This window comes from Sciurus vulgaris, assembly GCF_902686455.1.
Source record: "Sciurus vulgaris genome assembly, chromosome: 12".
Lineage (NCBI taxonomy): Eukaryota > Metazoa > Chordata > Mammalia > Rodentia > Sciuridae > Sciurus > Sciurus vulgaris.
In genome coordinates, this window is record NC_136473.1 from 97,542,779 (window position 1) to 97,569,517 (window position 26,739).

Genomic DNA, 26,739 nt, shown 5'->3' on the forward strand with positions numbered 1-26,739 from the left:
AGAGTCAAGAAGAGTGTATGAAATAATGCAAGTAACACTGGCGCGCACGCCGTCAAAGGCTTAATTCATTTTGCTGTTTTCGTGTTTTGTCACCTCCCTGGGGGCAGAGGAGGGCTCTGACACTGGTCCCTAAGCGCCGACCTAGGTACAGTGCTCCTGGTCTTGTCAGCCTCCAGGGAAACCTCCCTCGAAGGAAGAGGGATCAACAGCGGACCCGCTCCCGGGACCCGCTCCCGGCACCCGCAGCCCGCCCAGGGAGGCTGCAGCGGGGCGCCGGGATCTCTGCCGGGCTCCCCGAGCCGCGCGCGGCCCCGCGAAGACCACAGGTCCCAGGGTGCCGCGCGCCACCCAGGGCCGCGATTTACAGAGGAGGCGCGAGCAGGGCTGCGAGGTGCGGGCGCCACAGCGCACGCTGGGACTGGTAGTCCCCAGGTGGCGACTCGGCGGGTCGGAGGAGGGTCGCCGCGGCGGATGCCGCCCCCGTCCCGCCTTTCGTCCACGTCTCCCTTCTCGGGGCCAATGCGCTCGCCCGTCTCCGGCGCCCGCCCTCTCCGAGGCGGTCGCCATTGGCCCCGCGGCCCGGCGCCCGGGCTCCACCCGGAAGTCGCGTTGGGGGAGGCGGTTTCCTAGACTACGACACCGGAAAGCTGGGGGAGGCGCTCCGGGCCGCTGAGGGCGGAGGGCGGTGGCAGCGCTGGCGCTGGGGACCGGCTCGGTGGCTTCAGCAAACAGTTTGGCGCCGGCGGCTGCCCGCCTCACTCCACATCCCGCCCGCGGCACGGCTTGCAGCCCACTCGCCTCTGGCGTCCGGCGATGTGTCCCACCGACCGGGCATAGCAGCTGCGCGTGCGCGGAACCGCGGGGCCATGAGCGAAGCCGGCGGCGGCCGGGGCTGTGGGTCCCCGGTCCCCCAGCGAGCGCCATGGAGCCTGGTGGCGGCGACGGCCGCGCTCTGCCTGGTGTCGGCCACGTCCGTGGGGACGGCGGTGGCCGCGCCCATGAGTAGGGAGGAGAAACAGAAGCTTGGGTAAGGGTGCTTGGCAGCCTGGGGTGGGTTTCCTGGTGAGGCTGACCACGGGCGAGGTGCCTGTCATTGCGACCCGGGCGCGCAGTGGCTTCTCCTGTCGCGAGTGGAACAGCTGCTGCCGCGCGAGGACCTCGGAGGGGTGGACAGGGGTCCGGAAAAGTGGGAGCCGCCGCCCGCGACGTGACCTCGAGAGGCTGTCGAGGTGTTGCCCGGGCCGTCGGTGACATGTGCGGGCTCCGTGAGTCCAGCCGTGGTGTGTCAACACAGCTGCCATGTCAGTGGCCCGTGAAGGGGGCTGCAGGCCGTGCAGCCGCGTGCGAGAGCCCTCGGTTGCCCGTGGACAGAGGCGTGGTTAGATTTCTCGCCCAGATGAGCTCCCAGCTGGGAAATGTTGCTGATCTCGCCTGAGCTAAGGCTTACACCTGTTAGGGAGAAGGGGCGTTCATTGGAACTTGAACTTTACAATTTTACTGTTGCCTTGTAATGTTTTCTGCACTGACAGTATTATTCAAAAGTCCTAATTGAGTGTACCTGCTCAGCTTTACTCAGAGTCGTTTTGTCAGTCTTGAAAGTGTCATAAAACTATCAGTTGTATTTACAGCATTTAGTTTAGACTCAGTAATATTAATATGCACGAGATTCCACGTAAAAAAGCGGACAACCAATAGAAAATGGGCAAGAGTATGAACAGTTAAGTCACAGAAGAGGAGCTGCAAATGGTCAATAAGCATGAAAAGTTACTCAACCACGTAAATGTAAGAGATACAGATTAAAACAAAATGGGTAAATACACAACACATGGATACTGAACTGGCTAGTTATGACGTGGAAAAAAACCTGGTGGTAGTATAAATGTGACTTACAGACCGTATCTCCTAAAATTAAAATCGTGCATGCTGTTTGATTCATCAGTCCTTTCTCTGGGAATCTGTCCTGCAGAAATAAAAGCGCTGAGATTGATGTACATTTTAAGAGAACTGTTCCTTGGAGGACATGCTTGAATATGTTGCATCTGTATTTTGGAGTAATATTCATACGTTGAGGAGAAGTAGGTGCATCCTTAGAAGGCTGTTCACAATGTATTCTGGACACACACACACACAAGCAATTTGTGGAATAATGTATGTATAGTACCATATTTTTAAAAGAAAAAATATTGTCCACGGTTTGAAAAAGCAAAAAGATAATTATTTTATAGCATTAGATGGGAGATGGAACCGTCAGGTTTTAATTTATACACTTCTTAAATGATTGCAAGAATCTTATGTTTTAAATAAAATAGCAATAAAGGTCTCAGTGGAAAAAAGATAAAAGTATTAAGCATCAAAACAAAATTGCCAGTAAACTCTAATTAATTAAATTTTCTCAGGGAATTTAATGTTTCATTGATAACTTTTATGGAATACTCCATTTTGTTAGTACTTGACATATGTTATCTCTAATACTATTGCTGCATGAGGTGGTTGGGATTCTCACTTTGTAAGTGAAGAAACTGAGATTTAAGGCTCACTTGTTCACAGTTGCAAAGCTAGTAATTGGTGGAACCAGTTTTTGAACCCAAGTCTGTCTGACCTAGAACCCAAACTTAGACATATGAAGTTCATTAAGATCCACAGGTATTTTATTTGACCATCGTTCTTTCTCCTAAAAAAAAAAAAAAAAGAAAAGAAAGAAAGAAAAAAGAAATTATTTGAAAAAGTCTTTGGCTAACTCATTTTTTATCAGAATTAATTTTCAACTGGAAAAATCCAACCAAATGGACTTGAGATTTCAGTTCAGAATATGAGATCATTTGCAAAAGTGAATTATAGGACTGGGGATATAGCTTAGTAGATATATAGTAGAGTGCTTGCCTTGCAAGCACAAGGCCCTAGGTTCAATCCCCAGCACCACAAAAAAAAAAAAAAAAAAAAAAAAAAAAAAAAAAAAAAAAAATTACAGTTATTTAGGAATTTTAATTTAGATTGTCCTAGAGTAAGAGTAGAATAAGACTAGAGCTACAAACCACAATACATGATGACTTTCCCCTTTGGAAATGTTCAGAATATGAACTCTGGTTATTAGGTTTACCTGTGTGATTTTTTTTTTTAAAGTCCAAATAATGATTTTTGATAAAAAGACAATGTCCTCCCCTTTTCCCTGCACCCCAAACCAATCAAAATAAAAACTGGAATTGTTATGAATAGTAAGCAGTTGCTTAGTTGCTTGCAGTTTGTGGATTATTTACCTAAGCATGTGTAGTCTTATCTTTCATGGAATACATTGTTGTTTATTTTTGTTTCCATATGTTAGGGCAGCTTTTACTAATGCTATCTTTTTATTTAAAAATGACTATAAAACAATTCATCTACCATAGATGTTGGCAGGCAATGTAACTTTAAAAGTAGCTGACTTAGAGAAATTATCTAAAATGAAAAAAGTCATAATTTTTAAACTGGAGATATAATTTCCAATACATTTTTATACAGTTGTTGAACAGATATAAAATCTTACAGAAACTTTTTTTTTCTAATATAGTAATTATTATTTTGTATTTAAATATGTCTTTCTCAGGACTTATAAGTAAGAGAGCAGCTAGATAGTAAATATGTCCACTTTGAAGTATGTTTTGTGAAGTTTGCTCATCATATGCTGGGTAAATGAAAAGATTGGGAAATAGTGTGTCTTGTAAGCAATCATAATTTACTCATAATTTTGAAAATTCAGTGCTTGCAGAATTGAGTTAGCAAGTTAAAGTCTGTCATTTGGAACACTCCAGCCTAGGCACTACCATTGCCAGTAATAGGAATTTCTACTTCTTGGTTTTACTTTTTTTAAAAAAAATATTTTTAGTTATAGATGGACATGGTACCTTTATTTTACGTGTTTGTTTTTTATGTGATGCTGAGGATCGAATCCAGTGCCTCACATGTGCTAGGCAAGTGCTCTACCCCTGAGCCACAACCACAGCCCCTTGGTTTTACTCTTGTATTAATTCCATTTCAGGGAAGGAAAAAGAGAGCTTCCCTATTCCTTTATTGACATCAGTTATTGAAAGAGTCACTGTAACTTCCATGTGTGGTTATACTTTTTTTTTTAACCTTATGTGACTAGTTTGAAAGATCTTTATCATCTGCAATATAATGACTATTTATAAAGAAGTTTTTTAAGATACTCCACAATTTTCTGAGGTGATTTGATCCATATTGTATCATACCTGTATAAATTTATAAAGAATGAATGTTTTAACAAAGTGGATAAAATATTTTTTAATGATGAGGTGTTGTTTACCTTCAGTACTGAGGATTGAACTCAGCTATATCCCCAACTCTTTTTGTTCCTGAGATAGGCTCTTGCTAAGTTGCCCAGCTAGCCTTGAACTTTGAATCCTCTCTCCTACTTCAGCTTCCTTAGTAGGTGGAATTATAGACCTGCACCTGGCTTGAATGATTAGGTATTTAGAAATTATTATTATTGTTTTAAAGTTTTCAGGGTTTATTCAGATCACAAGTTTGAATGTACTTGATTCTGCTGGTCATTATAGCCAGGGTCTAGAAATTAGGTATTTTCTGTCTGCTTACTATCAGTATTTCATCATCCATGATTACAATTTCCAAAATAACAGTTGCAGTGTTACAGGAAGCAAAATAAAAATACAACCAACTACTTCTTTATACTTTTTCAGTTCTTGCTACTAGTAATTGGAATTTGAGAGTTAATAAAAGATCATTTAGCTGTTGTCCTTTGTTAATTATTGAGAGATTTGACCTTGTCTGGCCATAACATATACTTCTGTGGTTTTTCTAATAGCATTCAAGCAGCCTCTGAACATTGAGAGATTGATTCCTTTACCCCAACCTTATAACTTTTTTTTGTTTGTTTGTTTTGTTTTTGTTTTTAATTTAATTTTATTTTTCCAGTACTGGGGATGAACCCATGGATGACTTACCATTGAGCTATGTCCCTGGTGCTTTTTGTATTTTGGGACAGGATTTCACTCAGTTGCCCAGGCTGGCTTTGAACTTGCAGTCTCCTGCCTCAGCCTCCCAAGTTGCTGGGATTACAGGCGTGTGCCACCACCCCTGGTTCATAGGTTTTGATTTAGTAAGTCTAGTGTGGGGTTCTCAAATCTCCTATTTAAACAGACATCTTGATGATCTTGAGGGACATATTAGCTAAAACATACTGATTTTTTTTTTTTTTTTTTTTTTTGCGCCTTAGATTTCTCACTTTACAGGTGAATACTATTTTTGAAGATTTTTTTTTGTGGGAACAGAATACATCATAAAATACATCTTTTGAAAATGTTACAAACCATAAATTTGTACTTAAATTAGGCATTAGTGGTTTTCAGTTTATCTGGAAGACATTGGCTTGATTAAATATTATTTCATATCACTACACACCCCCCACATCTCTCTCTTTTAGTAGAACATATAGAATAAGCAATGAATGGTACCAATAATTATTTCTTTGGGAGCTCTCCAGTAGTATGCCCCCTTCAAGACATATATTAAATAATTATGTTAAGAGATATAGTAATTGGTTTTCATCATCAGGTTTCCTTCCCTCTGTTCATAGCACAGATCATTTGCAATTTTTTTTAGGAAAAATTATAAGAAATGAACTTCCTTTTTATTACCAGGAATAGTAAGAGTTTGGCCCAGCTCTTTGCAGTGAGTTTATGAAAACCTATTTACCGATTAGTGTATTTCCTGACTCTTTATGTCCCCTTCTAATTAAATTTTATTTTGTTTTTGGTTGGTACACTTAGGGAGAATTAACTTTTTGAAACACGATAAATATAATATACTTAACTTTTCTCCATTTCTGTTTTTTTCAAAATTAGGAATCAAGTACTGGAAATGTTTGATCATGCTTATGGTAACTATATGGTAAGTAGAAAGCTTATCTTTCCGTTTATATAAGCTGATTATTATATAGGCACCATCAGTGGAATTTTGAAACACATTACTAGCACATTTTTTAAAGAAAGTTTTTATTGTATGCATGAACAAATATTTAACAGTGAGTTCCATGTTTATGTACAATTATAATGTACTAATTAACAAAATATGGAAAAAATTTTTAAAGATTTTAAAAACGTCTGGGCAAACATAAGCTAACAGAATATTCCTGGTGATGGTTCTAATTGAACCAATATATCATGTAGGTAAGAATAGATTGAAAGTTGATTATGAAACTTTGTGTTTAAAGTTTTCTTGGAACCTGGTTCGGTGGCACACACCTATAGTCCCGGAGGCTTGGGAGGTTGAAGCAGGAGGATCCTAAGTTCAAAGTCAGCCTCAGCAACTTAGTGAACCCCTAAGCAACTCAGTGAGACCCTGTCTCTAAATGAAATACAAAAAATGGCTGGAGATGTGGCTCATCGGTAAAGCACCCCTGGGTTCAATCCCTGGTACCAATGAATAAAGAAATAAAAAAGGTTCCTTGACATTTTCAACAGTGTCATTGATTGCTTTATATAAACTAAATATTTTGGATGAAAGCATGAAAAAGATGTTATCTTTGACTTTAAGGGAAATTCTCAATTAAAAAAACTTTGTAATATTACTTTATATACTCTTTGAAGAAAACTATTAAAAGAGATGAACTGTATCACCTAGCTCCCATTCACATTATATCCTTGCGAACTCTGAATTGAACACATTTTACTTTCTGCTGTACTAATCTGTATATCTATACTGTTTTAAAATGTTTTAGAGCTCTCTTATATGGGTTCAGTTTTACAAGATGAAAGTTCTTGAGATCTATTCTACAAACCTAGAGCAGATTTTAGAGTTAAAAAGATAGTTTTGCATATAAATTTGTGTAATTTTGAAAAGTGTTTAATGAAATTATCTTGAGAATTACTTTTTTTTTTTTTTTTTTGTGGTGCTGAGGATCAAACCCAGGGCCTCAGGCATCCTAGGCAAGCAACTCTACCACTAACCTACATCCCCAAGAATTACTTATGACCTTGTTATACTATAACATCTTAAAACTATGTGCCAGGCATGGTGGCACATGCCTGTAATCCCAATTGCTGGGGAGGCTGAAGCAGGAAGATCACGTCTGAGGTTAGCCTCAGCAACTTAGCGAGTCCCTAAGCAACTTAGTGAGACCCTGTCTCAAAATAAAAAAGTGGGCTAGGGATGTGGCTTAGTGTTTGAGCATCCCTGGATTCAATCCCTGGTACCAAAAATTAAAAAAATATATATATGATTTTATGATTACAGACTTTAAAATGTAGTTGGCAAAAGTTTGGCAGGGAGCTAAGTATAATTTTGTCTTCAACTTTTTAAAAAGGTATAGTTCTTTGAATCCATTTTCATTATGTATCAATGAAATATCTTCATACATCAATATTATCATTGGTGAACATCTGAGTGTATATATATACTTTTTGTCTACTTCAAACATGTTTTACATTTGATAATTTTTGTTCCCTTTTATAGTACTCATTTGGTAAGAGCACATTTTGACTTCTTAATAGTTTAGAATGTGATAGTAATTAAGTTTTGGATATAAACATTAAAAACAAGAATTTTAAGTTTATTTCAAAAGACTTCAACCATTCCCTTAATATTTCTTTGCAAATTATTTATACTTGCTTAATTCAGTTTGGGTAAAACATAGTTTAACAAATCTAGGCTACTATTTTTGAGATGGCCAGCTGGATTCATGCTGTTCCCCCCATATCCTAGTCATCTCATAAATGTATACTTTTGGTTACAAAGTTGATCAAAATAGTATATAATTGGGTAAGTTCACTACTTCTTGCTCTGAATAGGAGCCTTGCTTTATAAAGCATGATATCGTTAATTTCTTGTGTCTCTTAAACAACAAAATTAGACATTTTTCCCCCCACCATAGCGTGCGATACTTAAATAATAGATTTGTGACAAGCAAGTACTGCGGGCAGCCCTCAGAGAACTTTTGGCCCAGTTCCTTTTGTAACCTAACCAGATAACTTTCTGCTACAACTCCTTATGAGATCTAAGCTAGAGAGATTTCAGCTCTAAAGACTGAGAACTTCTGAAAGCAGCAGCCTCCTCCATATTTCCTATCTATAAACCACTGCAGTGCATATTTTTAAACGTTCTAATATTTTATAGTCCGTGCGATTCTTGCATTGTTAGTCTCAATTTGTATGAGGTATGTAACCCAAGATTTAGTCTAGTTTATCCGTCCCTCTTTTAAGTTTTCAACTGACATGACACAATTCTAAAGTATTAAAGATAATCCAGGTGACTTTTATTTGTTATTTGAAGTTACTTGAAAAGTTTTTCTAGTTTCTATATTCAGAAACACTGTTAGCTTGTTACAGAGCAAAAGTGTATTAGTTTTAGGGTTAGATCGTTATGAGTTCAATTCCTGATTGCTATGAGTTCAGCTCTTCACTAGTTTCAATCCTCAACCAATCAGTTAGCCCTTTGGAGCAGTGTCTTAGTGATGTAAAATGGAGTTGATTACAAAGTGCTATCTTATTGTAAACAATAAGATTTTTGAGAACAGAGACTCTTTTCTTTATTTTAAAATTTTCTGTGTTCTGTGCATTATACCTGGAACATAAATGCTTATTATTTTTTTTTTTAAGGAATCAAATTGAATTTTTGGTAAAGATAAAATGAAATCTATATTTTTTGTATTTGAGTATTGCACTACATATTTGCCTTTTTCAAATAAATAATTTATAACTTTTTAAAAAATGCAATTTTTTTTTGGCCAGGTGAAGTGGTGACCCCTGTAAGCCCAGTGACTTAGGAGGCTGAGGCAAGAGGATCGAAAGTTTGAGGCTAGCCTCGGCAACTTAGCTGAGGAAGCCCTAAGCAACTTAGTGAAACCCTGTCTCAAAATAAAAAATAAGGACTGGGGATGCGGCTCAGTTAAATACCCGTTGCCAAATGAATAAATAAAAATACAAGTTAATGGGATTGGGGATGTGGCTTAGTGATAGAGTGTTTGCCTGGCATGCTTGAAGTCCTGAGTTTGATCCCCAGTACTATACACACACACACACACACACACACACACACACACACACACACACGTTTATGGTATATTGCGGGGGGGGGGGGGGGGGGTCTTAAATCTCCTTACTTTGTAATTGTCAGTTGCTTACTCTGCTAAAATGTAAAACGTCTGGTTGCTTGGTGGGCTTTTAATAAAAAATGTTGATAACTTTTCCTCATTTCACAGTTTTTCTAATATTCTTTGGCCCAGTCTGCAGTTAGAACAGTTCCTTTAACCTTCTTAGTTCCCAGGAAAACAATGGCATTTTCCAAAGTCAGGCAACATAATGTAATTAAGAGCAAAAACTCTGAACTTGGAACAGGATACCCTGAGGTGGCTCTGCCACCTACCAGCTGGGTTACAATGGAAAAGTTACCTAATCTCCCTGAGCCTGTTTCCTCATTTCTGAAGTGGAGACAATGGTTTGCAAGCCTCATAGTGACAGGAAGTGCTATGTAAAGAATGACTCCTCCTAACTGCTGCCCATACAAGAGACTAGCGCTCCCTAGGAATCCACATCTCCTCCTAACCCTACCCATGCTAGAGACTAGCGCTCCCTAGGAATCCACATCTCCTCCTAACCCTACCCATGCTAGAGACTAGCGCTCGCTAGGAATCCACGACTTCTTCTAACTGCTACTAATAACTACTATTATTATTATGTGTCCTCTGCCTGAGATTGAAATTCATTTAAACTTTAATTCTGAGCTTTTTCTCCAGATTGTACAGAGAACTTCCTTAAAATATACACACTCTTTCCTGTTCTGGGCATGTGCCCTTTGAGTTTATTTTTTTCTTTCTGGTCATGAAATAAAAGGTTTTCTTCATCTTCATAAAAATGTCCCACCAGCTCTAGGTAGATTGCTATATCTCTGCTATCCCTGGAGTGACATTCAGGCATTTTCTGATCTCATCCGTTATTGGCATAACCATTAACGTTAAATGATTGACCAATCTCTAACCCCAATCAGACTGCAGTTTACCCACAGTGAGTTGCACAGATGGCTTTCTCTTTTCCCAAAATAACATGAAATTTGATGTTTATTTTGGCAAATCTTGTGTAACCTTACTTAACCCCAGACCACAGTCACTTTAGGGCTTCTAGTGTTTTTGAATCTTTATGCTAATTCAGTTCACAGATTAGCGTAGAACAAAATGACATGTATTTGGGACACACAAGTGCAGAACCTTTTTGGAACTTAGCTCTAAAACATGGTATTAATTTCCCAGTGTTTTTCCTGACTACTGTAGACAACTGAAACTCTTTAAAACAAAAACTATACCTTGATAGAGCCGTAAGTACTACAGATAGACTTGAAAGAATTGGTAAGCACAGTGTCCTTAAATAGTAAAATCATACCTAATGCTGTAACCACTTTTAAGTTTGATTTCATAAAAGAAATAGTCAATTAGTGTTTATCATTGAACCCAAGAAACTATTTTAAGTGTACAGTTCTGTGGCATTGTTCCTTCACATTGTTGTACATCCACCTGGAATTTTTTTCATCTTCTTCATCAGAGACTGTACCTAATGTTTCTTTGTAACAGTTTGTTTATTAAAAATAACAGTCTGACCAGGCATGGTTATACCTGTAATCCTGGTGGGAGGCTGAGGCAAAAAGATAGCAATTTTGAGGCCAATTTCAGCAATTTAGTGAGGCCTTAAGCAATTTAGCAAGACCCTATCTCAAAATGAAAAACAGAAAGGTCTGGAGAGGGCTGAGACATAAAATAAAGGTGCATTGACAACTAAAAAATACTTTTAAAACAAAAAAGAGAAGACTTTTGCTGTTGTTGTTGAGCTGGGGATCGAACCCAGGGCCTTGTGCATGCGAGGCAAGCACTCTACCAACCGAGCTATAGTGGAATGAAACAGACAGTATTACCCTATGTATATGTGTGATTACATGAATGGTGTGAATCTACATTGTGTACAACCATAGAAATGAAAAGTTGTACCCCTTTTGTGTACAATGAATCAAAATGAAATCTGTAAAATTAAAAAAGATTTTAATAAACCACAAAAAACAAAAAAGAGGACTGGGAGCTGGGCGAGGTGGCATACGCTTGTAATCTCAGCAACTGGGGAGGCTGAGGCAGGAGTTCAAAGCCAGCTTCAGCAGATTAGCGAGGCACATAGCAACTCAGCAAGACCCTGTCTTTAAGTAAAATACAAAAAAGGACTGGGAATGTGCCTCAGTTCAATCCATGGTACTGGGAAAAACAAAACAAAAAAACACCTGTAAAAAAAAGTTTTTTAGAGATGCTACTAACTGGGGGAATATAAATTTGTATTTATCTCTTTCTGTATAACCCACTGTGGGACTGTCATGTATTAGTTGTTCCTTGACCTCTACTTTTAGAGAATCCTAAAACTCCACCAAGCCTACACAAGAATGTGATCATATGAACTCATGTTGTTTTTAATCACACTCTGGTACTCCAAATAGAATTTTAATTCAGTAGAACCAGATCTTTCTGTTTAATTAACATTATTGAGGTATGATTTATGAGCAATGAAGTTCCAATTTTAAGTGCACAATTCTTAGTTTGACATTTGAATATAATTATTTAATCATGATATAAAACATTTCTGTCAACCCCCCCACCCAATTTCTTTGTGCTCCTCTGAAGTAAATTCCTTTACCTCACTTTTGACCCTTACAGATATTGCTTTGTTTTTCTGTCACAGTAGTTTCTCATTTTCTAGAATTTCACCTTGTCATACAATATGTAGTCTTTTGATTCAGGTTCCTTTGATTAGCATGATGCTTTTGAGATTTATTGAAACTGGGGATACATCATAGTGTCTCTTTATTGCTCAGTAATGTTCAGTTGATTTTGGTAGAACACTATTCATTGATGATTATTTAACTTGTTTCTCATATTGTAAAACTGCTATGAACCTGTGTGTGCGAGTTTTTCTGTGGACATATGTTTTCATATATTTTCTACCTAGGAATAGAATTACTAGGTCATATGGTAAGAGTAAGTCTAACTTTATAAGAAACTTCCATATTTTCTAAAGTGGCTGCAACATTTTGTGTTTGCTACTGGCAATGTATGAATTTCAGTTACTACATATCTTCTGAAATACTTGGTATTTTCAGTCTTTTTAATTTTAGCCATTCTAGTGGGTGTGTAGTGGTATTTCATTGTGACTTTAATTTGATTTTTCCTGATAACTAATGATGTTGAATATCTTCCTGCCTATTTGCTATTCATATATCTTTAAAAAAATTTTTTCTAGTTGTAGATGGTTACAATACCTTTATTTATTTAGTTTTATGTGGTTCTGAGGATTGAACCCAATGCCTTATTATGCATGTAGGCAAGTGCTCTACCACCGAGCTACAACCCCAACCCCTCAAGTATGTTTTTTGATAAAGTATTTGTTCAAATTTTTTTTTTTTTCATTTCAAAATCAGGTCATTTGTTCTGTTATTACTAAGTATAAAAGTTATCAAGTCCAATTTATTATTTTTTCTTTTATAATTCATGCCTTTAATATCTAAAAAATATTTGTCTAACCCAAGGCCACAGTTTTTCTTTTCTTCTTATAGAAGAAAATTTTATAATTTTAAGTTGTTCATCTAGATTTATGTCCATTTTGAGTTAATTTTTGTATATGATATGAGGTAAAGGGATTTACATTTTTTTCCTATGTGGATATCCAATTTTTCTGTCACCATATGTTAAAATTAATATTCTTTCTCTACTAAATTACTTTGATACCTGTGGGGGTAGACAATCCATAGACCATTGTATGCATGTGTGGGTCTCTTTCTAGACTCTGTATCTTGTTCTAGTGATCTAAATATCCTTATATTGATATCTCATTGTTTTAATCCTCGTAGCTTTATGTTGAGTTCTAAACTCAAGCAGTGTTGATCTGTCATTTTGTTGTTCATTTTCAAGATGGTTTTGACTATTTTAGGTCCTTTGCATTTTCATGTAAATTTTAGAATTACATTGTCAATTTCTATTTAAAAAGATCTTTTGAGCTTTTGTGTACAGTCAGGTTGAATTCCTAAATCAATTTAGAGAGATTGATTTCTTAACAGCATTGTCTTAATCCATGAATATAATGTCCTGGCCATATTTTGTAGTTTTAAATGTACAGATCTTTGCACAGCTTTTGCTAAACTTATCCATAAGTATTTCATACTTTTGATGCTATTATAAATGACAGTTTTTCTAATTTTAATTTTGACTTTCCCATTAATATTACTCAGAAATACAGTAACTTTTGTTTTTTGACGGACTCGATTGTTGTTTCTAGTAGTTTTTTGGTAGATTCCTTAGGATTTTCCATGTGATCAATCATGCCATCTGCAGAGAGACTCCCTTCTTCCTTTCCAGTCTCTGTCTTTTAACTGTTCTTCTTGCCTGTGGCAGTGACTTGGACCTCCAGTAGTATGTTGAAGAGAAATGGTGAGATCCTTGCCTAGTTCCTAAATTTAGGGAAAAGATCTTTCACTATTGAGTACAAGTTTCGATGTTGGTTTTTCATTGCTGCCCTTTATCAGCTTAAATTCTCTTCTCTTCCTAGAATGAGAAATTTTATCATGCATTTTGCCAAATGCTTTTTCTACATCTATTGCTATAATCTTGTTATTTAAAAAATGTGCTAATAGCAAGACTTTATTTCATTATAACATATTGTCATTTATTATTTTTTAATGTAACATTATTTCATCAGTTTGATTTATTTTATTGACCAAAATCAAATTGTCTAAGATATATTGAAGAATTTGGAGACTTTTATTCTCATCTAAATTTGAATACAAACTTAAAATATACTAACTCTACTCTGTAGTGATTAATTTAAAATCATACAAGACAACTCCATTTTTAGTGCTTATTTCTTCTCAGTACTGACAAACATTTCATAAAATAGAATACCTTAAAGGACAATAAATGTTTAGTGTAGGAAGTGAGTCAAATAATTTAGGTAAGTGGACTTCTAAACACCTTAAATTTTTGATAAGTGAAAATAAATGATAGAGTAGAAAAATTTGGTGTGGGAATTGAAAAGATAACTAGTAAATTGTACAGGCACAGTCAGTAGCTAGTATATTTTATCAGTATATTTGTTAGTTTTTTAAATTTATTTTTGTTTTTTTATTTTAAGAAGGAGTATCTTAGCTTCCTCAAGGAGGAAGATATTTAATAATGAGGATCTGGAATAAAACATTAAAAAGTATATGTAACTTATATGGAAAATAAGCATATTTCTAAGAACTTTAAAAAATTTTTTTTTAGTTGTTGATGGACCTTTATTTAATTTATTTATTTATATGCAGTGCTGAGAATTGAACCCAGTGCCTCACACATGCTCGGCAAGCACTGTACCACTGAGCCACAACCCTAGCCCCCAAGAACTTTTTAATGATTTTTCAAATTACTGTTTATAGTTAAAATCTTTTCCTCTTACCTAATTTTAGAATCGATTTTACTATGAAGTGAATTTTTGATGTTGCTTTGACTTTGACTATTTTCATAGATCAGCTTGTCACCTCCAGGTCCTAGTAAATTTATAGTATGATGTGGAGATTCTAGTCTCCTTTTAATTTACTTTTGCTCTTTTGCTTTAGCTAGGCACATGTTCTACTTAATTTGTCTAGGACTCTATTTTAGGACTTGTATTTTATTTCTGAGTGGCTAGTATTAAATGTTTTTGTGGCTTTCAGTCATGCCCGAAAGCATGCTGTGAAGAGGAGATACTACTGTACTTGGGACAGCCAGGATGTTTGAAGTCTCTGTTTATTTGCCACGTATGCATTACTCTCTGGAACCCTCTCTAGTTTACTCTGTGGTTAACCCAAAGGAAAGGCTGTGGTTTTATTTTTATCCTTAATCTTGAAACAAAAGAACATAAAGTATTTTCATATGTGGTTCAAAACTCCTTTATTTGATTGTTCTGCTTTGTTTGCTAGTAAGATTTTTATTAGGTAATTTCAGGGTTTGGATTTTCATATTTAATTTGGAGTTTGAATTTTTATTTAATTTCAGACAGGTGTTTGTGTCTGTTTTATGAAACCTTAAAAATAGTAGTGTGAAGTTTTCTAAGCAGTGATTTATAATAGTAAGGAAATTTTAACAACCATATTAGCATTTGAATGAGCTTTTTATAGAGTGACTTTTGAAATACATCAGCAACTTTTAAAATTTTACTCTTCCTGACTTCTGTTACTTATATGTTAAATATTAAACTTTTAAAGCAGTGAAATATGTGCATTCTGGGAAATCAGTTCTACTAGAATTGACACATGAAAAAGTAATTAGGAATTTGACACATGTAAAAGTAATTAGAAATTTATGCTGAAAAAATTACTGAGTACTGTATTGAATCAGAATTTGGTAGCTGTATGTGGATTCTAATTATATCAAAACATCTGTTGCCTGGAATCCTTTCCTCAGGGAATGAATCACAGAGCACTCAGTTTTTCTGAATACTTGAAGAGGTTTCAGGCGTGGATGCTTTTTTGTATTCTTCAACCAACTTTAAAAGTTTGGGGTGTTTTGTTTGGTTGATTTTGGTTTTTGTCTTTGCCTTTCTGTTGACTGTATGTGTGGTCTCTATTTTACTTCTGCATAATGTACTTTGAGTGTAGAATCCAGATGAGTGAGAAAGTTGGACATGTAATTGGGAGTATTTTTGCTGAACTTTTAAGATTGAAGATTCATGGGCATTCAAGTAATAAAAACAAGTCACATACAGTGTGTAAAAGATGGAACTCTTAGAAACTTTCACAGCAGTACTCAGTGAATGCAAGAAGGGTGTGGAGATATATCTTCAAATTTCTGAAGGAAAGATGTCTCAAGGATCCATGACCATTCAGATTGTTGTCCCAGGGAATTCAGAAGAATATAATTACCATGATACCTTTTAAAACAAGCTAATATGGGCTGCGGTTGTAGCTCAGTGGTAGAGCACTTGCCAAGCATGTGTGAGGCACTGGGTTCGATTCTCAGCACCACATGAAAATAAACAAATAAAATAAAGGTACTTTTTGTGTCCATCTACAACTAAAAAAAATATTTTTTAAATAAGCTAATATGAATAAACTATTTAGTCAAACTAAAAACTCAAGAAGGGAGAAGCCATAGCAAAAGGGTCTCATCAACTCTCCTCGCATAGAAGAGTTCTAACATTAGCAATGCTGGGAATTGAGGTTCCACACTAGAATGCAAATGCTCCAAGCCTCAGAAAAAATCCTTGTCAAAACCTTAAAGTCTCTTTCTGATGGTTATAAATATAGAGACAAATGGAAAAAATAGCAAAATGATATTTAGTATACCGCAATTAAAAATATTAAAAATATTGAAAAATGAGTTGTTTTTCTTTGCAAAATACTTAAGAAAGCAGTCTGAATAGTGCTTCTTTGCTTGTGGCCTCTCATCGTATCCCTTAGGATAGGGGCAAGTATCTTTTCTATACTTGGTGAATTGTCACACTGCTTTTAAGTTTGGATCACTTCTGACATTTTATCCTTTGCTCTTTTAGTGTCTAGGAGTTCCTTAAATAAGAATGCTTTTCCAGGCCTCACTTCTTCTGTGATGTCTTCATCCTTTCCCAACCACTTTCTTAAGTTATGTTGATAACTTGGCTTTCACTGAGTTTCTCTGGCTGCATATCTGGATTTTCTCGAAAGGTGCAGTGTTAACATTTCTCGGTGAGCCATTTTTTCTCTAAATTCATTTATTTTCAATTTGAATTTCACTTCCAACATTCTCACTATCCTTTTTTCTTTCTTTTTCTTTCCTGAATTTTCATCTTTGTTGACTAATTCTCTTTGATTATCCATTTTTGCAAACTGTCACATAGGATGATTATCACTGAGAAAAGAAGACAATGCATCACACACTTGCTGTCTGTGTGTGAACTTAAGCACATGGACGTGAACATACAGAGCAATCAGTTACTGTCCAAAATTGAAGGAAATAATGCGATTGATCGCTAATCAGGATAAACTTCTGTTATTTATGTAGTGGTTTGTGGGCTGAAGAGCTAGCATCAAAATTTGTATTTTATGCAGTTACTCATAGTTACTATGTGATGGTAACTGATATTTGAACAGTGTTGTTGGGTGTTTAAGTTGTAGTGATTGTGACTTATGCAAAGTGAGACTGTGCAAAAAGAAGACTGTAATAACCTAACTGACAAAAATGCTATATTAAGTGGAAAAGAGAGCATGGTAATCCTATTATTCTTGGCAGGAAGTTAATAAATGTTATCTTAAATTGAAACATGTAGTTAAAACAATGTTCTAACCTCTAAATGCTTCTGATACATTATTAATCTTAGGGGAATCTTTCATGACTCTCCCTTGGTGAAGAAAATATAAAGTTCAGCAGGTGTCGCTTGTTTCTCTCCTTTTCTATTAAGTTCCATGACCAAAGCGTAGGAAATATTTCAGTCCAGTTTCAAAGAAACATCACTAACTAGAGAGCCTGGTTCTGGCTTACAGCCACATGTGCAGGGCCAGCAGCATCTGCTCCAGTACCCTTTGGGCATTACAGTGACTTCCACTAAAGCCTTTTTTTTTTTACTAATACTTGTGTTGTAGTCAAGCAGCTTTTATCTTCTATACTCTGCTATTTACTTTTGGTACTTGAATATTTCTTTCTTTATTCTCAAACTCAGCTGTGTATTAAAAACTTTTGAAGGGGCTGGGGCTGTAGCTCAGTGACAGAGCAGCTTGCCGCGCATATGTGAGGCACTGGGTTCGATCCTTAGCACCACATAAAAATAAATAAAAGCGTTCTGTCCATCTACAACTACAAAAAGGAGTTTAAAAAAACTATTGAAAACATTTATTTAGCATTTTGTTATGTTTATAGTAGATAGGAAAAAAGATTTTTGCATGTATTTTATCACCATCTAAATTGGAAATGAACTATCATGTCATTCTTAAAAAAAATCTCAGTAATCCAAACTGTAAAGTACCTGTTAATGAATATTAGAAATATGTGTATATATAATTATAATGGTCTAATAAAAATTATGTGAGAACTATAAGAAGGAACTTAATTCATAAAAAAAGATTTGAATCAATATGGTAATATATTCCTAGATAGGAAGAATCAGTTGGTAAAGACATCCGTTTTCTCCAAATTAGGTTCTTCTAATTAAAACTTAAGCATATGAAGGAGATTTTAAAATTATCCAGAATCAATGTGAGAATGCATGGTACAAAGATAGAATAATTAAGATTATGGTTTTGGAGTAGGAATAGGCAAATATGTCCACAGAACGGATTGGAGACTACTGAAATGTGTGTTTGTGGGCAGTGCATTTCTGTACATTTTAATAATTTAATTATTGCAACAAAAATTCATTGTGGGCCAGGTGTGGTGGTGCATGCCTGTAATCCCAGTGACTTGGGAGTCCAGGGCAGGAGGATCTTGAATTCTTAGCCAGCCTCAACAAAAGCAAGGTGCTAAGCAACTCAGTGAGATCCTGTCTCTAAATACAAAATAGGGCTGTGGATGTGGCTCAGTGGTCCAGTGCCCCTGAGTTCAATCCCTGGTACCAACCCCCCCCACTCAAAACAAAATTCATTGTGGGAATGAATTTTTAAAAGAGTGACATTTATAAAATTGACTATTTGTAGGGAACAAATGCTGTTACAGTCAACATTTTTTTTTTTTTTTTTTTTTTTTTTTTTGTGGTGCTGGGGATTTGAACCCAGGGCCTTGTGTTCGTGAGGCAAGCACTCTACCAACTGAGCCATATCCCCAGCCCACAAATGCTGTTAAATTCCCTATTTCACATTATAAACACAAAGTAGATTCTAGGTAAATATCTAAATGTAAAAAAAAATACCATTGTAAGAGTACAATTTTCAGAGGCCCAGGGTAGTCTTGTAAAAGTATGCTGAAAAGGAAGAGACTATAGATGCATGTTTAAAGCATAAAGTGAAAACACTATAAACAAAAGACAAAAGTAGGAGAAAAATATTTATATAGCAAATATAATAAGCCTCTTTGTCCCCCCAAAAAGCCCCCAGAAAAATAGAAAAAAGTATAATCAGACATTTCAAAAAGGTAATAGCAATGACTAATATAAAAAAGGTGCTTATCCTCATTAAGACTAAATTTGAGATAGTTTTTTAATCCAGATTGGCAAAATATAAAGCATTGATCATCTCCTATGTTAGAGTATAATAAATTATAAATTGCTGCCATCAGTTTGGTAATATCTATCTAAAATTAATTATGCCCTTGACTCTGGGTTGTTTTCTTTACACAGAAAATTCACAGAAATACTAGCATATATATAAGAGACATAGCTGCAAATTACAGCATTGTTTGTATGGTAAAATATTGAAATCACCCTACATATTCATCAGTGGAGAAATAAATAAATTTTGGCTTGTCTGTACTGTGAATACTGTGAGAACTGCAGGTACCAAGGTTCTGGAGTCAGATTATGTTGCTTTGAATTCTGGATCCATCATTTGCTAACTGCATGACCTAGGCTTACTAAATTTCTCTAAGGCCCAGTTTTCTCCTCTGTGAAATGAAGATAATTGAATCTACTGCAGAAGGTTGTTGCAATAAATTATTAAAATGTATAGAATAGTGCTTAGAATATAAGTACTCAATAAATATTAGCTAATATTAAATGATCCCTTTGCAGTTATTAGAATGAAGTACATCCAAAACATTGAATCATGGGGCGAGGGGTGGGGGGACCCAATTCAGATAAACAAATTTTAGAGTAGTATGTGGGTACTAGTGGACGCACTAGTATCCATAGTGTGTGTGGAAGAATTTGTAAGATAAATGCCAGTCTTAACAGTAGTAGCCTTGGGGGAATGAGATTAGTGGAGGGAAGTCAGATTGTGGGGGGAGTTTTTGTTTGGATAGGTTATATGTGCTTGTTGTTTGTTTTGTTTTGTTTGCAACACTGGGGATTGCACCTAGGAGCTCACACATGCTGAGCAAGTGCTCTACCACTGAGTTATGCCCCCAGCCCTAGTTATCAGCTTTTTAAAGGAATATTTTTGTATTGTTTGACTTTTTTTTCAAGCATGTATTACATTAGTAATTATAATTTAAAATTTTCCAGACTGTAAAGATAGAACAACTTTTGACTAAATCTTATTTTCCTTTTTTTTTTTTTTTAACTGTGGAAAGGTCATATTTGCAAAAAGATTTGTGCTTTCTCTTATCTGCCTTAGTGACTTAGTAAGCTTTTCTTTGCAGGAACATGCCTACCCAGCTGATGAACTCATGCCTTTAACCTGTAGAGGTCGAGTGAGAGGCCAGGAGCCAAGCCGGGGTGACGTGGATGATGCCTTGGGAAAGTGAGTAGAGGGCAAGGCCTGGCTGGCATCCCAGTCCCCACCCAGTCACAGGCTTTCTAGAGGCAGTCTCACTTCCAGGAATTTGCTGAATTATGAAGACCACTTTACGTATTACATTAAGTACCTTCGTTCCTTTCTATTATCTTTGTAAAAAAAAAAATTGATCAATTTACCTCTTAGATTGGAGAAAAATTAGCTTGTTAAAACTATATGCAATTTTAAAAATACAATTTTTATGTAACTTTTAAAATGTGCATAAAATCATTAACATTATAAAGTGTTTTGCTTTTATATTTTCATTTGTTTTAAAAATTGTCTCTGTGTATCTTCAAGGATGTGTAGATGTTAAGACTTTTCAGATTCATTCAGTGCTTTCTGTGCTATATTGCAAGATAGATACATGGAAGCACTAGTTAATAGAAGCTACCAGTCATTGGATGTGGTTAAGTCATTGGATGTATAATGTTTATACATTCATGAATAAAATACTTAGAATGCTAATGTTTTGTGTCTTGTAATACTTCTTTCTTAGATTTTCCCTGACACTGATTGATTCTTTGGACACTCTTGTGGTAGGTTGATGCTTTTGGGATTACTTATTTTATATATTTCATAATGTGCACACTCAAGTATTGTAAATATAATCAATATGGCATAAAATAAAAGCCTTCAGAATTTAAGATATTCAGATGTTTGCTTCTAAATAAATCATACTGTAGAGTGTCAAGTGAATGTCAAGTGAAATTATGCAGAATTATAGAGATACCCAAATAATTTATGGGGTTGTCACCTTATGTGATGACATCTTACGGAGGTCCTCCCAACCTTTGGATAAGGTAGGTTGAAGCTATTAGAAAAAAATACTTTTGGAAAATGTCACTGATATTTTGTTCCATAATAATATGTCACAGTAACACTGAAATTGTTAAACTAGAATCTTTTCATATTGTGTTCATAAACAAAAATTTATTTTCTGAACAGTGATTTTTAGCATTAATGACTTCTTGGCTCTCCTTTTCAACCTCATGTGATGCAGAGTTGTTTGTAATTGCACAGGGGAAAGATTGAGTTCCAGATGTTGTGATTTCAAGTAGTGTCTTTCTAGTGTCTTACTTTTAGATCTTATGGTAAAAAAGTGGACTCATTTAAGGATTTTCCTTAGACATAATGTTAATATCCCAAGTACTGATTAGTATTCAAAAAACACAAGACAGAATTTCTTCAGGGTAGCAGAAAATTTTCAGAACCAAACTTTGCTTCCTGATAGTTTCTATATTCTTTTTTTACCAAGTTATTTTTTATTTTTAGAACAAAGATTCTCAGTTCTAATAGAAACCTATGAAAATCACCTGTGAAGTTAAAAAAAAAAATTCCTGCTTAAGATATTCTGATTTAATTATTCTGGCTGAGGCTGGGTATTACTGTTTATTTTTTCCTCTTTTTAAAATTTATTAGAGCTTTATAGTTATACATAGTTGGGTCTCTTCAGTTTTAAAATGCATCCATGCTTGAGAAAAACATGGTTGTTTAGATCTTAACTGGGTCAGAGTTTCGAAAGTCAGTTTCCTTTTTTAAGAGATCAATGGAATGTGCAAGCCACATTACAATAACCGTGAAAAAGAGAATGTGTATCTTTTTCTCTTCTGCTATTTGATGCCTAATTTTTGGTTCAGTTGTCCTAGGTATTCAGCATAAAATAGGGGAAGAGGAAAAGATTCACAAAATATCCTGGAAAGCACAGTGACCATCTGGGAGAAACTCTGGTGTTTTTTATTGCTACCTGTACCCGTATCTGATGCACATCAGGTCTACTTTGGTATGGGGGAGTAGGTGAGGAGCAGGTGAGGAGCAGAAGCTTTGTGTTAGGAAAGACCATAGTTTCTCATTTTTTGTCTTGGCTTTATTTCTTTATGTAGCAAGTTCCCTATCATTTCTCTAAGTTTTTAGTTGATTTTCATGAATATGAACTTTAGATAACATATGTGTTTTATAAAATATTATCAGAATTTGAAAGAGTAGTTTCAGACTGTATAACTTTCCTGTTCTTAGATATCTGTTGGCCTCTCTAATGGGGAAGCCATTAATTATGAAGGTTATATTCTTCAGGTTATACCTATTACACACTTTGGGATTGGTTCTCAAAATAAGATCCCTGGATCAGTAGCATCAGCATTACCAGCGATCTAGTTAGAAATGCAGATTCTCTAACTGTATCCCAGATGTACTGAATCAGAAACTCTGGGAGAGAGGTCCAGCACTCTTTTAAATAAGTTTCCAGATGATTCTGATGTATATAGTACATTTTAAACTTGAATGTAGTATAAGTTGCCTAGGAATCTTGCTAACATACGAACTCTGATCCAGTAGGCCACCCTTTGAGTAAGGAGACTGTACTGTAAGTTGTGTCCTCGTATCTAGTAGCAGGGAGTAACAAGAAGTGATTAATGATACTTGGTCAAATTATTTAACTTCTCTGGACCCCTGTTTTTACTATAGGAGGGTCTAGAATAGGTGTTGGTCCCTAGGAGCTATATTACTTCTCACTGATCTTTGGTTTAGAATTAGATAAGTAACGCCTAGTTGTTGAAGGTGTCTTAAGAGGAGTCAAGCACAAAGATCAGTAAAGTCTTATAAACACTTAAAAACTTACTACATGAAATCTTTAAATTTCAGTCTTTTCAAGAGGTAGTAACCAAAGTAACTTATACATATTAAAACTTTGAAATATACAAATTCATTTTGAATTTTTATTAGTATCTTAACATTTTCTTCTGAGTTTAAACAAAAAAAAAATTAGAAGAAATTAAAGCATTTGAAATGTTTGCTACATTTAACAGGAATGCTGTGTCAGACATTTTGTCAATACAAATATTAATATTTCTGATTAACTTTGCTTTTATTTTGTGATTGATTTTTTATTTGAAAATATTAACAGGATATATTACTTAGTGTATACAACTGTACCATTTTTATATTTGTCATACCATAATATGTTAAGTAGAATTTTTATTGCCATAGTTCGATCTTCAAATTTAAACTATTCAAAATACCAGCTATCTAGTTTCTATTGATTGTCATGGAGTCCAGCAGTGAGACTTTAATTGTTCCTTTAAATTCAACATTACCATGAAATCTCTAGAAAAAAATTGAAACATTAAAGATGATGGGGAAAGGATGAGATCTGGCTTTGTTCTTTGTTATCAGCTAGGAGATTAAGAAACATTAATTTTGGAGCTGTTTTAGAATGGATTTTCTAGCCAATTTTATACAGAGATAACTTCGCCCCCTTTCATTCTCCTTTGAAACAAATGATATTGGTCCTATTGGTTAATTTGATGTTGGAAAGAAGGGGGGGAAAGTCATTATTCAGTTAGAGAATACATGTGGAAGGAAATTTATAGTTAAAGAGAGAAAAAAATCTCAGGAGATAGACTAGGGAGAAGGGGGGAGGAGGTTAACAGAGTGACACTAAAATGTCTGTGTTTGGAAGATGGGGAGGGTGGAACTGTTGCCTTCCTTTCCAGAAGTGATGGGACCAGGGCCACTGGCGTTTGTGTTTATTGCTGCAGTGTTTACGTGGATTTTGAGATCGAGAAGAGGAAGCAGTCAGTTTAAAGTCAGGACTCTTAATATATTTTGCTTAGAACCAGCCCTGAATTTACTTTTACTTGAAATTAGGCCCATAATCTTATGGAATGTCTTAAACCTAAATTAGAATTTTTAGTGCAAGTATCAGGTCAAGTTAAGAAAAATTCTCTCAAACAAAAAGATGAACAGTCAAGTGAAGGAAGAACACTCCTAATGCATCTAGTCTCTGAATAACATTTAATCATGCAGCCTTAATGTAGATTGGAAGATCAAAACAGCAGCCCTGTGATGGAGCTCATGCAAGAATCCCCAGAGTCGAGTGTAGTCAGAATTCTAGACCTGCATGGTAATAATAGTAATGAGGATAAATACTTGATGTTAGGACTTAGTATTCAGACACTCTGCTAAAAGCAGTTGATACACTTTCTCTCATTTAAGAAAGCAACCCTATAAGAGTAGGCATTTCTTCTTTTTCTAGGTGAAGGAACAGGCTTAGAGGTTAAAGGAACTTGGACCACAGGTAGTGAGTGAAAGAACCAGAATTCTGGTCAGGACCTGTGCTCGCTGTGTTCATGACCATAACATTGCACGCCTACCTTAGTGGACAGGACATCGGTGGGATAAAGATGGCAGGTACATCCCTTAGGTTCAGTCAGTTGAAGGAAGCACTTTCTTCTGAGAGTGAGCGATTGTTAAGATGGTGCTTGTTGGTTTGTTTGGTTTTGATTTGGAAACCAAATTCCAGTAAAGCTCACCTCATGAGGTCCGAGGTTGTTCATGTGTGTGTATGCACACATGGAGAGGGAGGATGAACACATATGTATGGGGGTGGTTCCTGAAATGCATGGGACCCCAGAGTGTTACAGATTTCAGTTTTTGGTTTTTGGTATACTGTCAAAGCCTTTACTTTTTAGAATCCCTAATCCAAAAAATCTGAAATGCTCCAAAATCAGAAACATTTTTGAGTAATGCCCAGATAGCACTGAAAACTCAAACTTGCTCAGATTTAGAGCATTTCAGACTTTTAAATTTTGGCTTAGAGATGCTCAACATGTATTAAGAAGCCAGTATCAGTTCTTCTAATGATTGTTTTAAAGTTCTGAAGATGCTTCAGTGTGTATGAAAAAGAAGTGTATAAAGATGCTATGTAATTAGGCACTTAATTTTTTCCAGCTTGAGACATTACATTTTTATAATATACTTTAGGGAAATATTAATTAATTTGTATGTCACTTTTTTGCATTTTAAAGTATTCTAAGTTACTCTTAGTAACTCATTCTGAGGATATTTGTCCTTGACTTTGTAGAAAAGAACTTCACTTTGAAATTTTCTTCTTCTAGGTATTAAATAAAACTAAAGAATTTGAGGAGGCTGTGAGAAAAGTTTTAAGAGATGTTAATTTAGATAATGATGTCGTTGTATCTGTCTTTGAAACAAACATCAGAGTTCTGGGGTGAGTATGTAAACCACCAACATTTTAATTTTAATAACAGAAGCTTAGGACATACTGCTTATGGATCAAAGGTAAGAAAGAACTTTCTTATGTTCAAAAACTGGGGTATTATCCCACAGAGTTAGGAAAATCTTGCTTTACATCAGTCACAGACATAGTTGGCTTTGGAGTGGTAGATGTAAATCAGAAGTACTCCCCATGTAAAAAGCAGCAATAGTTTGGACGTAGGTTGGATTAGCTACATCACAGGTTTTTTCACTAGCTTCTGTAGTTAGTTATCCTTAGCTGTGCCCCTCTCAGAGAAGCCAAATAAAATGGAGTTTATAGGATTGCCTTTCAACTAAATAATGTGAAATGATCTTGAAGTACTTAAAAATGTGTAATTACAAGGTTTAGTCATTCATTTCAACATTAGTAAATTTTTATATTTAATGATTATTTTTGAGTTTTTATACCTCATTTCCTTTTGTCCAAGTACATCTACTCTTCAATTAAATATAAGAAAGAGTAATGTAGCTTTTCAGAGTTTATGAATCTATTACACTTACTGGAGTAGGAAGTTTTTATTTTTAAAATACTATGGCGATAAATTTTTAAGTTTGCAATGTTAAGATTTATTTATCACATTTGTTAAAATAAATGCAATGTCTAGGATGTTCTTTGTTTTAAGAAAATTTAGTGTATTTAAAAATGCCAAACACTTTACGGTAACGTAGAATATCTGATTCGTTAAAAATATGTTGGCTATATAATTCTAATAGTTTGCCAAAAACCTGAGTAGCCAGTGAAAAATTAAGATCTTCTGTGGTCTTTCCTTACTTATGCTTACTTGTCAATAACAGAATACTCACACATTTTTAGGTGGTACTTTTACATGTCTGTAAGATGTGGATAATGTTTTGTCTTTGTGATCACAGGGGTCTTTTGGGTGGACACTCACTGGCAATCATGCTGAAAGAAAAAGGTGAATATATGCAGTGGTACAATGATGAACTTCTGCAAATGGCAAAGCAGTTGGGCTACAAACTTTTACCAGCTTTCAATACTACCAGTGGCCTTCCTTACCCAAGAGTAAGTAATTCTAAAAATGTATGACAGTCTTTATATATTTCCCTTGTTCTTTTACAAAATGTTTTTTTGTGTGTGTCTGTGATCAGAGCTATTGTATCTCAAAGGTTTGAGGCTGGGAAAAAAGTACTTCAAAGCTATATAACAAACTTATATTGACATTTCAATTAACTTACATTAGAGTGATGTGTAAATTAGTTTAGTTTAAGCTTTGCTGTGTATCTGTATAACAATTTAGATTATGCTGCAGGAGAAAGAAATAGATGCTAGACTATACCTTGAGCCAGAAT

At 35.7% G+C, this 26,739-nt stretch overlaps 1 protein-coding gene across 2 annotated transcripts in view; it reads left to right on the plus strand.

The window, feature by feature from the left end:
* The first annotated feature begins 645 nt into the window (after positions 1-645).
* The window catches only part of EDEM3 (ER degradation enhancing alpha-mannosidase like protein 3), a 70,329-nt gene continuing 44,235 nt past the window's right edge, over positions 646-26,739 (plus strand). For both annotated transcript variants that reach the window (XM_079108022.1, XM_079108023.1), the window contains exons 1-6: positions 646-1,027; positions 5,856-5,901; positions 20,240-20,340; positions 20,873-20,912; positions 25,269-25,381; positions 26,299-26,452. In XM_079108022.1, the coding sequence (XP_078964148.1) occupies positions 867-1,027; positions 5,856-5,901; positions 20,240-20,340; positions 20,873-20,912; positions 25,269-25,381; positions 26,299-26,452 (615 nt within the window). In that variant the 5' untranslated portion in view covers positions 646-866. The remainder of the gene's footprint in view (positions 1,028-5,855; positions 5,902-20,239; positions 20,341-20,872; positions 20,913-25,268; positions 25,382-26,298; positions 26,453-26,739) is intronic.